The 17,115-nt window shown below is 41.9% G+C and overlaps 1 protein-coding gene and 1 non-coding gene across 2 annotated transcripts; both read left to right on the top strand.

The window, feature by feature from the left end:
- The first annotated feature begins 2,084 nt into the window (after positions 1 to 2,084).
- On the top strand, positions 2,085 to 12,586 carry BORCS7 (BLOC-1 related complex subunit 7). The gene is made up of 5 exons (XM_033184169.1): positions 2,085 to 2,294; positions 8,668 to 8,730; positions 8,832 to 8,875; positions 10,438 to 10,458; positions 11,146 to 12,586. Exons 1-5 carry the CDS (start codon positions 2,097 to 2,099, stop codon positions 11,195 to 11,197), a joined length of 378 nt encoding a protein of 125 aa, XP_033040060.1. The 5' UTR covers positions 2,085 to 2,096; the 3' UTR covers positions 11,198 to 12,586.
- Positions 12,587 to 16,983: 4,397 nt separating this feature from the next.
- Positions 16,984 to 17,088, top strand: LOC117069898. Its single transcript, XR_004431710.1, has one exon. It is a non-coding gene; the product is annotated as a U6 spliceosomal RNA (small nuclear RNA).
- The last annotated feature ends 27 nt before the right edge of the window (positions 17,089 to 17,115 follow it).

Genomic DNA, 17,115 nt, shown 5'->3' with positions numbered 1-17,115 from the left:
GGAGAATCACTTGAATCAGGGAGGCAGAGTTTGCACTGAGCGGAGATCGTGCCACTGCACTCCAGCCTGGGTGACAGAGCAAGGCTCCATCTCAAAAAATAATGTATTGTACATAAATTATAACATAAATTCATGCACATAAACTCAATAAAGTTTATTAAGGACAAAAAGTAAATAGTAAATGAGATTCAACATAGACATATGAATCCAGACACTTGGAAGTGGAAGTAATGTTGATATTGAACACAGGTAATTTTGAACAAATTTTTCAATGTAATAACATTCTCACATCTTTTATTAATTAACTAAAAAAGAAATGGAGCTACTTGAAGTATTTTTTTTTTGAGACAGAGTTTTACTCTGTTGCCTAGGTTGGAATACAGTGGCACAATCTCAGCTCACTGCAACCTCCGCCTCTTGGGTTCAAGAAATTCTCCTGCATCAATCTCCCATGTAACTGAGACTATAGGCGCCCACCACCACGCTTGGCTAATTTTTGTATTTTTAGTAGAGACAGGAATTCACCATGTTGGGCAGGCTGGTCTCGAACTCCTGACCTCAGGTGATCCTCCCACCTTGGCCTCCCAAAGTACTGGGATTACAGGCGTGAGCCACGGTGCCCGGCCTACTTGAAATATTTTACATATTAATTCACTTACAAGGTAGTTACCATCAGTTTGGTATTAATAGAATAAAGAGGTTATTTATCAATACAAATTACTAGTGACACTGAGTATTTTTCACATTTAGCAGCCAGTTGATTTTTTTTTTTTTGAATTGCCTATTTGTGACTTTTGCCAATTTTTCTATTAGATTGTTCTTCTTTCTTCATTTGTTTACAGGCCTATCTGCCTCATCAGCCTGGGAGCTCCACAGAGACAAGAACTGTATTTCATTTATTTCTCTATCCCCAGCCTAGTACAGTGTCTGGTATTTAGTTCATGAAATATTTTGTTAAAATTGAACGAAACGAGGCCAGGTGCGGTGGCTCACGCCTGTAATCTCACCATTTTGGGAGGCCAAGGCCGGTGGATCATTTGACGTCAGGAATTTGAGACCAGCCTGTCCGACATGGTGAAACCCTATCTCTACCAAAAATACAAAAATTAGCCAGGCCTGGTGGCAACTGCCTGTAATCCCAGCTACTTGGGAGGCTGAGACAGGAGAATCACTTGAACTCCGGAGGTGGATGCTGCAGTGAGCTGAGATTGAACCACTGCACTCCAGCCTGGGCAACAAAGCGAGACTCTGTCTCAAAAAAAATAGTAAAAAAATAAAAAATAAAACGAGACAAGTTATTGCTATGTTGCCCAGGCTGCTGATATTGAACTCCTGGCCTCAAGTGACCCTTCTGCCTCGGCCTCCCAAAGTGCTGGGACTACAGGCATGTCACCATGTTGGATAGGTTGGCCTCGAACTCCTGACCTCAAGTGATCCACCTTGGCCTTTCAAAGTGTTGGGATTACAGGCATGAGCCACCATGCCTGGCCCCTTTTCGCAATTAATCAAAAAAACGCCTAGGTGACAGAGCAAGACTCTGTCTGAAAAAAAAAAAAAAAAAAAAAAAATATATATATATATATATATACACACACATATATATGAATGGAATGATAGTCTCATAACTCCTTGGAAACATTATTACTTCTGTTTAATAGATGAGGAATGTAAGACACAGAGGCTGAGTAATTTGCAGCCACACACTGCCAAATGGTAGCATTGGGACTGTAATCTGGGCCCTCCGATTCTTTTTATATATTTGTATTAATTTTTTTTTAATAGATGGGGTCTCGCTATGCTGCCCAGGGTGGTGTGGAACTCTAAGGCTCAGGTGATCCTCCTGTCTGGGCCTCCCAAAGTGCTGGGATTATAGGCATGAGCCACCATGCCCTGCCGCAGGCTTTCCGATTCCAAACCATAGATTCAATGAAACTGTCCTCCATCCCCTCCAGAGATGTTTGCCTGGACCCAGTTTTCCTCAGGATATCAATGAATAGTCCATGAGTTTAGTGAGTGAAGGTCAACTTCCATCAGGCGCATGCGTCCCTTCCTTTTCCCATGGAGGAAGAGCGACATCTCTTTTCCTTCCGCTTTGCATGTCTTTTGGCCCCGGCGACACACCATCGCCCGTGCGGAGGCGATCGCTAGTTGAAAGGATGGCGACTGGAACGCCAGATTCTCAAGCGCGATTCGGTCAGTCCGTGAAGGGGCTTCTCACGGAGAAGGTGACCACCTGTGGTACTGACGTAATCGCGCTCACCAAGCAGGTGCTGAAGGGCTCCCGGAGCTCCGAGGTGAGCTGGGAGTGGACTGTCCCGGCCTGATAGTCCGGGGAGTCGCAGTCTTTCGTTGCTGTGGGAAGGAGGTCGCGTTGCAGCCTGGGAATGGTATGCTGTGAAGTACTCGCTATGAGTAGGTCTTCTTCGCGAAGGCGCGTGTTGCATTCTGGGGTGTGTAGTCTCTTTGGTTAGGGATAGTGCGTGAGGGTGGGAGGAAGAAACGATGCCCTGGGAACCTGTGCTTTATTATTTATTTATGTATGTGTGTATGTATGTTGTTGTTTTGTTGTTGTTACGAAGTCTCGCTCTGTCGCCCAGGCTGGAGTGCAGTGGCGCGATCTCGGTTCACGCCATTCTGCCTCAGCCTCCCGAGTAGCTGAGCTCCGCCCGCCTCGGCCTCCCAAAGAGCTGGGATTACAGGCGTGAGCCACCGCGCCCGGCCGGGAACCTGTGCTTTAAAACAGAGCTGTTTGGGAGGCCGAGGCGGGCGGATCACCTGGGGTAGTGAGTTCGAGACTAGCCTGACAATCATGGAGAAACCCTCATCTCTAGTTTAAAAAAAAAAAAAAAAAAATTCTCCGAGCGTGGTGACGCATACCTGTAATCCCAGTTACTGGGGAGGCTGAGCCAGGAGAATTGCTTGAACCTGGGAGGCGGAGGTTGCGGTGAGCCGAGATCATGCCATTGCACTCCAGCCTGGGCAACAAGAGCGAAACTCCGTCTAAAACAAACAAACAAACAACAACAACAAAAGCCAGAGAGAGGCAGGGCGCCGTGGCTCACGCCTGTAATCCCAGCACTTTGAGAGGCCGAGGCAGGCGGATCACGAGGTCAGGAGATGGAGACCATCCTGGCTAACACCGTGAAACCCCGTCTCTACTAAAAATACAAAAAAAAAAGAAAAGAAAAGAAAAGAAAAAAGCCAGGCGTGGTGGCGGGCGCCTATAATCGCAGCTACTCAGGAGGCTGAGGCAGGAGAATAGATTGAACCAGGGAGGTGGAGGTTGCAGTGAGCCAAGATTGTGCCACTGCACTCCAGCTTGGGTGACAGAAAACAAGACCCTGCCTCAAAAAAATATACATATATATGTATATATATTATATATATTTTCAACTAGAGATGTTTATCGTTAACCACCTATAAATATTGAACATATTCATCATAAACATACATTTATTTAGCATTTTATATGTGCTGGACACTTGTCTTTTATGGAGTTTAATTCATGAAGTCTTTAGAATGACTAATTGAAGGCAATACTTTTCCTTTTCTTTTTTTGAGACGGAGTCTAGCTCTGTTGCCAGGCTGGAGTGTAGTGGCGTGATCTTGGCTCACTGCAACCTCTGCCTCCTGGGTTCAAGCGATTCTCCTGCCTCAGCCTCCCGAGTAGTTGGGATTACAGGCACACACCACCACGCCCAGCTAATTTTTGTATTCTTAGTAGAGATGGGGTTTCATCATGTTGGCCAGGCTGGTCTAGAACTCTTGACCTCGTGATCTGCCCGCATCAGCCTTCCAAAGTGCTGGGATTACAGGCATGAGCCACCGCGCCCGGCAGCATTGCTTCTTAAACAGTCTCCACATAGCTATTTTGTTTGATTAGCTGAGAATTTCATGTGTAAAACCCTCATTCCACAGTATTCATTTAACAAATACTTATTGGGTGTCTGCTATGTGCCAGGAACTGCTCTAGGTACAAGGGATAAACTAAATCCCTCTACTTAGGAAGTTTACATTTTAGTGAAGAGACAGACAATAAACAAATGAAACAGAAAAAAATCAGGTGGTGGTAAATCCTGTGAAGCAAAATTAATCTGGGAATAGAGAGTGATGAAAGGGTTAATTTTTGTTTGTTTGTTTTGAGACAAAGGAGGAGTCTTGCTAGCTCTGTCACCCAGGCTAAAGTGCAATGGTGAGATCTCGGCTCACTGCAACCTCCACCTCCTGGGTACAAGTGATTCTCCTGCCTCAGCCTTCTGAGTAGCTGTGATTATAGGCGCCTGCCACCATGCCCTGCTAATTTTTGTGTTTTTAGTAGAGATGGGGTTTCACCATGTTGGCCAGGCTGGTCTCACACTCCTGACCTCAAGTGATCCTTCCCGCCCTGGCCCCCCAACGTGCTGAGATTACAGACATGAGCCACCACACCCGGTGGAAAGGGTTAATCTTAAACAGATGATCAGGGAAGGGCTCTCTGGGGAGAGAGCCTGTGAGGAGAAACACACGGACATTTGCCCACAGCACACTGAGTGGTTATGACTCATAGGCTTGTCTCTTGGCATGCCTGTGTTTCTGCTCCTCCATTTGAGTTGTGTGCTTAGTGAGGGTCCACTGTGTTTTTTTCTAAACATAATGTGTGTGTGGTCTTGGCGCAGTGACTCATGCCTGTAATCCTAACACTTTGGAAGCCGAGGCAGGATTGCTTAAGCCCAGGAGTTCGAGACCAGCCTGGGCCACATGGTGATATCCTGTCTCTGTAAAAAAAGAAAAAAAAAAAAATGAAAAAAAATTTTTAAATGTGTGTATGGCACTTATGCTTACAGTTGCAACTATATAATTTAGTGAAATAATACAAAGAATGATGAAATATGAGTACCAAAAAAGAGGGTTGCTATTGCTATGAAAACTAAGTTGAAAATCAGAAACACTTGTTGAAGATGAGTAGCTAAGACAAATTGTTATTGAGTTAATTATGAACAAGTTAATGGTAAAAGCCTGGGAGAAAATTTGTAGCAATCTAAAAAGATTCTGTAGTGAAGATTGTTCAGGTGTATTCAAGATGTTCTTCCATTTTAAAGAAAGCAAAACTAGAAATCTTAAGATATGGTATGTTATGTGTCTGATCGGTTTATGTAGGAAAGTGATGCAGAATGCCAATGAATATATCAAGGAAAGGCCTTGGCTTTACTTTACAACAGCCCCTGCCTTCAAGGCAACCACAACTCCCATCCAGTCTGTTTTCTGAATGTCTCACAAATCCTTTGTTTCTTTTTTTCTTGGCTACTTCTGTGTTTCAGGCCATCCTCATTGCTTGCTTAGAGTACTGCTGTGTCATCCTAACCAATCTCTGTGCTTCATTCCCCACTCTAGTCCACCTGCTTGCCACATTTCTAAAACAGAAAAATGGATCATGCCATTTTTCTCTAGAATTACACACACACGATTAATTCTAAACCCTAACTTTTAAGTCTCAGATTAGAAGTCACTTCTTTTAGGAACCTTTCCTGAACACCTACCCCTGTAATCGGTTAGACCTCCTGCCCCACTACATGCTCCCAGAGCAGCCAATGCTTCCCCATCTGTATTTACTGTAAGGTGATTTAAGTGCCTATGTTCCCTTTGTATCCCCTCCAGATTGTGAGCCCCGTTATCACTCTTAACCAGAGTAAGGGCATATGTTAAACACTCAACAAATGTTTGTTAAAAGAATAAGTGAATGAAGTGGATTCTGTTAGAACCCTTTTTTTTTCTGCCATCGGTTTGTAAGTCACCATCTCCCATCTGTAGGAGTTTGAAGTTTTCCCTTAAAAGTAGCCACAGGAGGAATGCAAAGTGGTACAGCCCTAAAGGAGAGGAATTTGGCAATATGTAGCAAAATTAAAACCCCACCATCACAATCACAGTCCTGTGAGTCTATCCCAAATATATGCTGGCAAAAAGATGCAAATATATGAGATATTTGTAACAGTAAAAGCTATAAGATGCAAGATATGATAATTTTTAGTACCACTACTTACTGTGGCAAAAGACTGGGAACAGCCCCCAAATCCCTCAGCAGATAACTGATTGAATAACCTTATGGTCACCTATAGAGTGTGGTACTCTGCAGTTGTAAAAGAGCAATGGATTCAATAGGAGATAGCAATTGAATATGAGAGTCAATATGTGTTGCTGCAGATAGCCCTCAGGGATCTATTGCAAAGTGAAAATATCAAGGTGTAGGCTGAGTGCAGTGGCTCATGCTTGTAATCCTAGCACTTTGGGAGGCCGAGGCAGGCAAATCACTTGAGCCCAGGTGTTTGAAACCAGCTTGGGCAACATGGCAAAACCCCATCTCTACAAAAAAATACCAAAAGCTATCTGGGCATGGTGGCGTGCACTTGTAGTCCCAGCTACTCTGGAGGCTAAGGTGGAAGGATCACCTGAGCCTGGGAGGTCGAGGCTTCAGTGAACAGTGATGGTGCCACTGCACTCCAGCCTGGGTGACAGAGTGAGACCATATCTCAAAAAAAAAAAAAAAAAAAAAAATATATATATATATTAGAGAGAGAGAGAGAGTGTGTGTGTGCAAGGTGTAAACAAGTACACATAGTATGTTACATTTTAAGTAGGAAGGTGGTATGGAGGAAAATAAATACATGTGTCTATTGTTTAAAAAGGAACAATGGAAAGAAAACCACAAAGCTAATAAAAGTAGTTATGCATGGGGCTGGGTGTAGGGGCTCATACCTGTAATCCTAGGCGGGTGGATCACCTGAGGACGGGAGTTTGAGACCAGCCTGGCCAACACGGTGAAACCTTGTCTCTACTAAAAATATAAAAATTAGCTGAGCGTGGTGGCGTATACCTATAATCCCAGCTACTCAGGAGGCTGCTGCAGGAGAATCTCTTGAATATGGGATGCAGAGGTTGCAGTAAGCCAAGATCACATCACCGCACTCTAGACTGGGTGACAGAGTGAGACCCTGTCTCAAAAAAATGAAAATTAAAAAATAAAAAAAAATTATGCATGTGGGGGAGAGAACAGGGAAAGAAAGGGACCAAGATGGAAAGTCCTGTTTTATTGTTTTGACTTTAGATGTCCAGAAAGGGTTACTAACTTTAAAACTTATAAATAAAGTTGCCCTGGGTAGGGGAAGAAATCTGGCAATCCTAGTTACTTTGAAATCACACCACCCTTTCCACCAGAGTCTCCCTGACCCAGGAGAACAGGGAAGGGCTAGTAGGATACATATAACAGTAGCTCCTTTTACTTGGCTGGATTTAGGAGCAGGGTGCAGTATTAGGCCAGGAATCTCTGTTGGTCTCTACTTGCCTCTCAGTGGTAATGCAGTCAGCTCTTCCTTGACTGTAGGCCACCCAGTAGAATCCAAGCTCTGCTTTTCTCTTTTGGTCTCAGGACCCATTAAACTCAGTGACCTCATTAAATTCTGCCTGCACATTTCTCCTTTCTTTTCTTTTTCTTTTCTTTCTTCTTTTTTTTTTTTTTTGTGACAGAGTCTCACTCTGTTGCCAGGCTGGAGTACAATGGTGCAATCTCAGCTCACTGCAACCTCTGCCTCCCAAGTTCAAGAGATTCTCCTGCCTCAGCCTCCTGAGAAGCTGGGATTACAGGCACGTGCCACCATGCCTGGCTAATTTTTGTAATTTTAGTAGAGGGGTTTTGCCATGTTGGCCAGGCTGGTCTTGAACTCCTGATCTCAGGTGATCGCCTGCCTTGGTCTCCGAATGTGCTGGGATTACAGGCGTGAGCCACCACACCTGGCCATCTCCTTTCTTTTCTTTTTCCCAGCCCTGTCTGGTCATCTTTTATGGAGTTGTTCCCTATTTTAAGCCCTGAGCTTCTCCTCATGGCTTCCCCACAGCTCCCACTGTTTCTCTTATTCCATTTTCTTTCTTTCTTTTCTTTTTTTTTTTTTTTTGAGACAGGGTCTTGCTTTGTTGCCCAGGCTGGAGTACAGTGGTGGGATCCTGGCTCACTGCAACCTTCGCCTCCTGGATTCAAGCAATTCTCCCACCTCAGCCTCCCGAGTAGCTGGGATTACAAGCGCAGGCCACCATGCACAGCTAACTTGTATTTTTTGGTAGAGATGGGGTTTCACCATGTTGGCCAGGCTGGTCTTAAACTCCTGACCTCAAGTGATCCACCCACCTCGGCCTCCCGAAGTGCTGGGATTACGGGCATGAGCCACTGCGCCCAGCCTTCTCTTATTTCAATTCTAAATAGCTATGTTCTTCCGTTCTTTTCAGCCCATTCTAACTCTTGTGCCTTTACTACTCTCAAACCACCCCAAATCTCAAATCTGCCTTTAAAGAATCAAGAGTCATCTCTCACTGAACTTGTGGTGCCAAAGTTTTTTTGCAGACTTCTCTTAGCATTTAATGAATACACTGTGCCAACAGCTCAGCAGTTAGGAAGCACTTGATTTCTCAGGCGGTGGCCTTTGAAACAGATGTCAGGTCCATGCCAGAACTGCCATAGTGCCAATGAAATAAATTTTCAACACGAACAAATAGAAAATGATCCTCCATTACATTTTGAGTGTTTGTGGTTGTATAGGGTGGAGGAGCGGGAGAGGAGAGAGGGTAGTGGTGGAACAGCTGCAGACAGAAGATTACAGGAAGTTTGGGGATTTTGATTATTACCATTTTATTTTTGTGTTCCAGCTGCTAGGTCAGGCAGCTCGAAACATGGTACTACAGGAAGATGCCATCTTGCACTCAGAAGATGTAAGAAACAACTTTTCTTCTTATGATTTGGGTTTATGTATATAGTTTGTGTGGCCACAGGAAAGTGGAATGTTCTATTTATCTCTCTCTTTTTTATGCAGAGTTTAAGGAAGATGGCAATAATAACAACACATCTTCAATACCAGTGAGTATGCCCCCTCCAGCAACTATTTGCTGCAGAATCGTTATCCTTAGTCTGCTTTCATGGCCTTTGTGCTTCAGTGCTTTCCTATGGAGGCCAGAGTGGGAGTAAAGGTCGGGGTGGCCAAGGATGACTTTTCTCGATGGCAGAGATGCCTGAGACTACAGAAGAAGTGGGGGTAAGGGATGCGAATCAGAAGCAGAGTCCACCTTTTATGAACCTCCCCATGTTAAATTGAGGCCTCTTCAGAGAGAGACTGTAAACCCTGTGAAGGCAGGGCCCGTGCCAGGACCATGCTAGCACTGTACTTGGCACCTATGAGGCAGTTCATCCTTATTTGATGACTGACTGTGCCCAAGGTTTCTCCTGGGAAGTTGGGTCCTCTACTAGGGAATCAAGTTTAACACACCTATATCCTACATGGTACGTAGGTATCTGTGGCATCTGCTACATATAAATCATGTAGGGAATTTTGAAATATAAGATGCCCCCCCTTTCTCCATTATAATTTGCTCTTCATCTTATTTCATGTTATTATATATTTTAAGTACTTGATATTATACTTATGTACCTGTTAGAAATATATGGTTAGGGGCTGGGTGCGGTGGCTCACACCTGTAATCCCAGCACTTTGGGAGGCCGAGGAGGGCAGATCACCTGAGATCAGGAGTTCAAGACCAGCCTGGCCAACACGGTGAAACCCCTCTCTACTAAAGATACAAAAAAGTAGCTGAGTGTGGTGGTGGGCGCCTGTATTCCCAGCTACTCAGGAGGCTGAGGCATGAGAATTGCTTGAACCTGGGAGGTGGAGGTTGCAGTGAGCGGAGATCGCACCTCTGCACTCTACCCAGGGCGATAAAAGTGAAACTCTGTCTCCAGAAAAAGAAAAAGAGGCTGGGCACAGTGGCTCATGCCTGTAATTCCAGCACTTTGGGAGGCTGAGGCGGGCGGATCACCTGAGGTCAGGAGTTCGAGACTAGCCTGGCTAACACGGTAAAACCCCGTCTCTACTAAAAATACAAAAATTAGCTGGGCATGGTGGCACACACCTGTAATCCCAGCTACTCGGGAGGTGGAGGCAGGAGAACTGCTTGAGCCTGGGAGATGGAGGTGGCAGTGAGCTGAGATCAGGCACTACTGCACTCCATCCTGGTGACAGAGTGAGACTGTCTCAAAAAATATATATATGGTTAGAAATTTCACTCTTTGATATTTAAATAGCTAACATTTGTCATAGTCATTCTTTGGGTATCTACATATTAGGTATGTGACCATTTGATTCCATATACACAGACTAATTTTAAGCCATGCATGTAGTTTGTTGGACCACATTTCTCACTCTGGGAGAGTGTTACTATCTGTTTAGGTTTAGAATCCATCTTTTCAGCAGCTCTGCACTCAGATAGGAATCCCTGTTCAATAGCACAATCTTAGGATAGGATGGACAGAAATACAGAATGTGACATAAGCGGAAATTTCTTCTGCCTATATGCATGTATCTGGTCATAAATGAAATTTCTACTAGTTCACTTATGTGTATTTTCCTCTTTCCTTTTCTGATTTAGGCAAGAAGCTATTCAGAAGAAGTAAGTAACCCCAAAGGTAGAGGAGCAGGGAACCAACTGAAGCAGGCTGGGGAATTATACTGCTGGGTCCAGGATCAATACAAAACACTGGTTGTCATATGCCCTCAAATTGAAATATGCTATGGGATACTCACTTGGGATTTAAAGAATACAGCATATTTCAAAGGTGTGCAGTAACTCAACTCACTGCTAGTAATAGTAAAGCTTTCTAAAAGTTACAGGGTATAGAGACCAACCTTAAGAAGTAGAAAATTTTTACGTTGCTAATATTCATTAAACAGAGTAAATGTGGAAAAACCATTAAATAGCCTTGTTTTCTAAAATGGATTAAATTTGTCCCTTGCAATATTGTTTACATTACTAATTGGCTTTGCAAACCTTTCATCAGAGTTTAAACACTTCTGGGACCCAACTGGACTGATATCAATTTTGATTTACATGCAACAGTATTTATGCATTAAACTACAGACAGCTTATACAGGACAGGTGTAGTGGCTGGCTCATGCCTGTAATTCCAGGACTTTGGAAGGCTGAGGCTGGAGGATTGCTTGAGCCCAGAGTTTGAGATTGCCCTGTGCAGCATTGTGAGACCCTGTCTGTAATGAAAAAAAAATTTGTAAATAGTTGTACAAAGATGTCTTTATTATTGCTCATTGCAGATAAACCCTGTCTCTATTCTAATTCTAGTGTGGAACAGTCATCAGATCTACAGGACCAGTTGAATCATCTGTTGAAATAGAATGACATGTGAGAGTGCTGTAGCACTCCTTTGCCTAATGCTGAGGAGTAAATACTTTATACAACCGTCCTCTGGGTTTGGTTTTCTATTTTCTTCTCCAAAAGTTAAGTTAGAAAAGTTCTGTGTTGATGTACAGTTTCTCCTAAGAAGAAGCGAGGTGGTTGAATTTTGGAGGCACTTCTTGAATCGGACTAACCCATGCTCTTATTGAATTCTTTCAGCTGCTGTGTTTAGTTTGATATTAAAGCAAAATTAAAAGAGGTTTTAGTTTTTCCCATAGAACTTTTAATATGTCAAAAGCTATATTGTCTGAATTGCAGTACTTAAGCAAATACTGAGTAGTGTTTTAAATTCAGAAATAGAGCTTCTGTTATGAACACATAAAAATGATTTTTTCTCTTAATCATTATTAAGGAAATATTTTAATTTCATGGTCGTATAATGGTGAGAAGTAATACCTGATTGTTTCCTTTTCTGTTCTAGTAACTCAGAGGAGATACGTGTTTTATTTGTGATAGCAAATTCCTAAATGAACATTAGGCAAGTGGTATCATTATCAGGCCAGCTGCAGCCTCTTGCCTTGACCTGCATTCCTAGAATTTCTTTGTTGCTGTAATTCTTGATTAAGTGACCTTGACTTTGATTTTGTGATTTTGCTAATCATCAGCAAACTCACTTGCATGACGTTACTGCCAAATATGAAGGCAGTTGAATTATTATGAGTGATTGCCGCAGAGGGTTGTGCCATGGTGAAAACTTTGATGTTTGTCTGTGTTCATTGGATCCATCTTTTTAAATGACATTACCATGAGTTTGTGGTCAAACCTGAATATCTTTGTTTGAATTTAAAATGGGACTCTATATTGTTCTAGTTCAGGTCTTCATTTACTAAGATATTGAGAGAAATCTGACATAAGAAAATATTGTTTTCACTGCTGGAACAAAGAGGAAGTAACAGTGAATCCAATATAGTTCATATTGTTGTTGTCCAGTCATCAAGTTAACTAAGCATATCAGATTATGTTTATTTCTCATACATATGGATATTAACTTAAGGTAAAAAAGCTAGATGTGAAGGATCTGAAAAGGCATTAATTTATGTACTAATTCTGTAAATATGTATTAATTGCAGTATTATTAAATACAGATGGACTCAATTTACCTTTGAAAAGGAAGACCACTAATTTAGAAAACGAAGCTAAGTGCAGTCATTACAAGAAGCAGAGAAATACTTAAGTTGGAAAAAAATTAAAATGAAGGGATGGTCTAAGTTTTCTTCATGCTGGAACAAATATTAAAGAAGCAACGATTGCTTACATTGTATGTGATAAAATATATGTTTCACAATCAAAATTTTAATAGTAAATATAAGATAAAATTTATATTAAATAATGAAAATGTATTTGTACTGAATTTAGTCACTAGAGAACATTGTAACAAAATACATGAAAGAAAAGTAGCCAGAAATGTGAGAACAGGTGGAAATGTATACATTATTTGATGGGTTTTTTTTATAGAAATAAACAACATACATAGAATTAAATGGTGATCAAAAACATGGAAAAAATACTTCGCTAAGTAACGTTTAAGTTGTAGAGGATGTGCTGGAAGATAATATTTTTAAAATAACAAATGTTCAAATGCCATGCAAGAAAATTTATGTGATAATACCAAAGCAATACTATAAGAAAATTATCATGCTTTAAATCTCTGTATTAGGGAGAGGGTGGAAATATTTTTGTTTTTTTAAAGGGATATATAGTTAGAATTTAGAAAGAAATCAAAATGAAAATAATAAAACTAAACAAATTAGAAACAATAATTAGAAAAAATAAAAAGTATTAAGTAGTTCTTATAGATTAAATTGGTAAAGTGTCAGCTCAGCCAGAAAAGTACAAATTAGTAAATTCGTAATTGAATAGGCAATATATAAAATCAATTAGATTTGAACAAAGTTATCAATTTGCTGCTAAAAATTTGATTAATATATGCCCAGCTCCTTATAAAGATAAAAAATTACAAAACTGAAACCTAATGGAGAATATTCCGGATTGGTTATGAGAAATAATCCACAAACTAAGAATAACCAATTAAAATGGCATTTGCTTGTGAAGGCTTTCATGAGACTTTTCCGAACTGTCAAAGAATATATGCTCCTGGCTGGGCGCAGTGGCTTATGCCTGTAATCCCACCACTTTGGGAGGACAAGGCAGGCGGATCACAAGGTCAGGAGTTCGAGACCAGCCTGGCCAACGTGGTGAAACCCCATCTCTACTTAAAAAATACAAAAATTAGCCAGGCATGGTGGCACGCGCCTGTAATCCCAGCTACTCAGGAGGCTGAGACAGGAAAATTGCTTGAACCCAGGAGGCAGAGGTTGCAGTGAGCCGAGATCGAGCCACTGCACTCCAGCCTGGGAGGCAGAGCAAGACTGCATCTCAAGAAAAAAAAAAAGAACGTATACTCCCAAAATATAGAAAATGATCATAAGACACTAATTCATTTAATGAAGTAAACAGGATTTTCATTTTAAAAATAAAATGACGTAAGAAAGATGATACAAGAGGATGTAAGATAATATAGGTGATTTTTTTATGAGTATAGATGCAAAAATCCGAATAAAATCTTAAAAAACTGAATAGAGAAATATTTTGAATAATTGCTCATGTAACTCCAGAATTTCAAAGTTAATGTAATAGTTACAAAACACATTACGTTAATAAGAAGTAACAAAATCTTTTATCACTATAATATATACCAAAAAGGCATTTAAAATACACTTTCTATTTCAAAAAAAACTAAACAAAAAGAATTTTTTAAAAGAGTATGTTTTAAAACCCAACATAATATTTGATGAAGAAGAGTCATATAACCCCAGAATATTAGAGCTGTATGGGGCCTTAAAAGTTCTTAAATTCTGGTCCCGTGTTTTACAGATGAAACAGACACAGCCAGGAAGATGAAATGACTTACCCAAGGTCACTGAGGTTGATGGCAGGTCTTTTGACTACTAGTCTAGCTCTCTGTTACCTGCTGGTTTCCTTATGCATAGAAACGGGTGCCACCTGTCATTACTAGTCTTCAACATATACTAAAGAGCTCTTAGAAAAGGAAAAGATCTATGGCCGGGTGTGGTGGCTCATGCCTGTAATCCCAGCACTTTGGGAGGCTGAGGCGGGCAGATCACGAGGTCAGGAGATTGAGACTATCCTGGCTAACACGGTGAAGCCCCGTCTCTACTAAAAATACAAAAAAAAAAAAAAAAAAAAATTAACTGGGCATAGTGGCGGGCGCCTGTAGGCCTAGCTACTCAGGAGGCTGAGGCAGGAGAATGGTGTGAACCTGGGAGGCGGAGCTTGTAGTGAGCTGAGATCGTGCCACTGCACTCCAGCCTGGGTCACAGTGCGAGACTCTGTCTCAAAAAAATAGTAATAATAAAAAAGGAACGGATCTTGGAAGTAGCTGAATCCAATCCATTTGCTCCTGCTTCTGCATCTCAGGTGAGCCATCATCCAGTCATTCATCTGGCTTCTGCTTTTTTTACATTATTTGGGGAATCCTTTACTTAGGGGTGCTGATCCTTTTGTAAATCTCCACTTCTTGAAAGATGGTTCTCTGTAATTAACAAAAATCTGCCTTTCTCGATCATCCTGGAATTGTCACGCCAGTAGCTTCCAAGATAGAATGTGTGACGGTGTGCACAGGCCTCCGTTGAAGGGTGAGGAAGAAAATTTCTATGTATGTTAATTTTTTATCTTAAAAAAATTAGCTTTTGTGAGGCTGGGTGCAGTGGCTCATGCCTGTAATCCCAGCACTTTGGGAGGCCAAGGCGGGCGGATCACGAGGTCTGGAGATCGAGACCGTCCCGGTGAAACCCCATCTCTACTAAAAATACAAAAAATTATGCGAGCGTTGTGGCGGGTGCCTGCAGTCCCAGCTACTCGGGACGCTGAGGCAGGAGAATGGCGTGAACCCAAGAGGCGGAGCTTGTAGTGAGCCGAGATCATGCCACTGTACTCCAGCCTGGGCGACAGAGCGAGACTCCGTCTCAAAAAAAAAAAAGAAAAAAAAGGTTTTGCCAATATTTAAAATACGACTTCATGTGAGAGTCCTAATTTGTTCTACCCAGTATACAGTTACATAGCATTCCTGTCATTTAGCAGGGGTGATAGTAAAACAAACAAAAAACTCACAAAACCTGCGGTAAGGCACTGACCAATCAGAATGATTGATGGTCACAGTCTGATCCAAAATTAGCCCCCACGCCAGACACCATGAAGGAAAAGTGAGAATAACTCAATTTAACTTGACAGTGATTTGTTTTATTGCAGTTTATCTGTGTGTGAGTAGGTAGATTTAAGGATTGTTGGCCAGGCGTGGTGGCTCACGCCTGTAATCCCAGCACTTTAGGAGGCAGAAGCAGGCGGATCACCTGAGGTCAGGAGTTCGAGACCAGCCTGGCCAACATGGTGAAACCCCGTGTCTACTAAAAATACCAAAACATTAGCCAGGCATGGTGGTGCACGCCTGTAATCCCAGCTACTTGGGAGGCTGAGGCAGGAGAATCGCTTGAACTGGGGAGGCAGAGGTTGCAGTGAGCCGAGATTGCACCATTGCCCTCCAGCCTGGGCAACAAGAGTGAAACTCCATCTCAAAAAAAAAAAGGATTGTCAAATGATTCTTGCAAGTAATCCATAAATTAAAGATAACAAAACAAGCACAAGAGAAAAATGATAGAGCCCTTTCCTTGACCTCTCACTAATCTGCCGTTTTAAGATAAAGATATCATTTTAACTATGAGAAGGTAACTGTTTTTCTAAAGAAACTCATTTTATGAAGAGAATATTTTGAAAACTAATATTTAGGAGCGTTTTCACCATTCTATGATTGCCCAAAAACTAAGTGATACTTATAAAAACACTAAGTTTTATACACATACTAGTTGGAAATATTCTAACCTGTAGAAATATTCCAACAAGGATTATTTCTGTGGGATTAATTTGTTAAAAATATAAAAGATACCACCTTTCTATTAATTTGTAACAGCTAATTGACATCAGGGAAGATGAAAATTTACTAGCTGGATATCAACCAGATATTTGTATTATTGGCAGTTGAGATTGAAGAATGAATAAAGGAGTCCACTTATTCCATTTAGATATCCTTTCACTTGGATCTCCCTGTTTCCTTACTGTCCTAATGAATAGAAATGATCGTTACAAGCTGGGCATGATGGCTTGCACCTGTAGTCCCAGCTACTGGGGAGGCTGAGAAGGGAGGATGGCTTGAAGCCAGAGTTGAAGGATCCAGAGATGATTGCACAGTGATGCTAAGCCTGGGCCACAGAGTGAGACCCTGTTTCTAAAAAAATTTTTTTTTTTTTTTTGAGGCGGAGTCTCGCTCTGTGGCCCAGGCTGGAGTGCAGTGGCGCAATCTCGGCTCACTGCAAGCTCCGCCTCCCGGGTTCACGCCATTCTCCTGCCTCAGCCTCCCAAGTAGCTGGGACTACAGGCGCCCGCCACCTCGCCCGGCTAGTTTTTTGTATTTTTAGTAGAGACGGGGTTTCACCATGTTAGCCAGGATGGTCTCGATCTCCTGACCTCGTGATCCGCCCGTCTCGGCTTCCCAAAGTGCTGGGATTACAGGCTTGAGCCACCGCGCCCGGCCTAAAAATATTGTTTTAATTTATAAAAAGAGAGACAAATACTTGTCACAACCACAAAAGGATATAAGATATACGCATATAATTGTGGAAGTAAAAATAAATAATTTAAAAATACTTTTGGGTGCTCGCTTTGGCAGCACATATATTACAGTTGGAATGATAGAGAAGATTTGCATGGCCCCTGTGCAAGGATGACATGCAAATTCGTGAAGCATTCCATATTGAAAAAAACAAAAAATACTTTCGGGTCTGG

Source organism: Trachypithecus francoisi, unplaced genomic scaffold (genome assembly GCF_009764315.1).
Source record: "Trachypithecus francoisi isolate TF-2019V2 unplaced genomic scaffold, Tfra_2.0 Contig01579, whole genome shotgun sequence".
Lineage (NCBI taxonomy): Eukaryota > Metazoa > Chordata > Mammalia > Primates > Cercopithecidae > Trachypithecus > Trachypithecus francoisi.
This window is presented reverse-complemented; position numbering and strand designations above follow the sequence as displayed.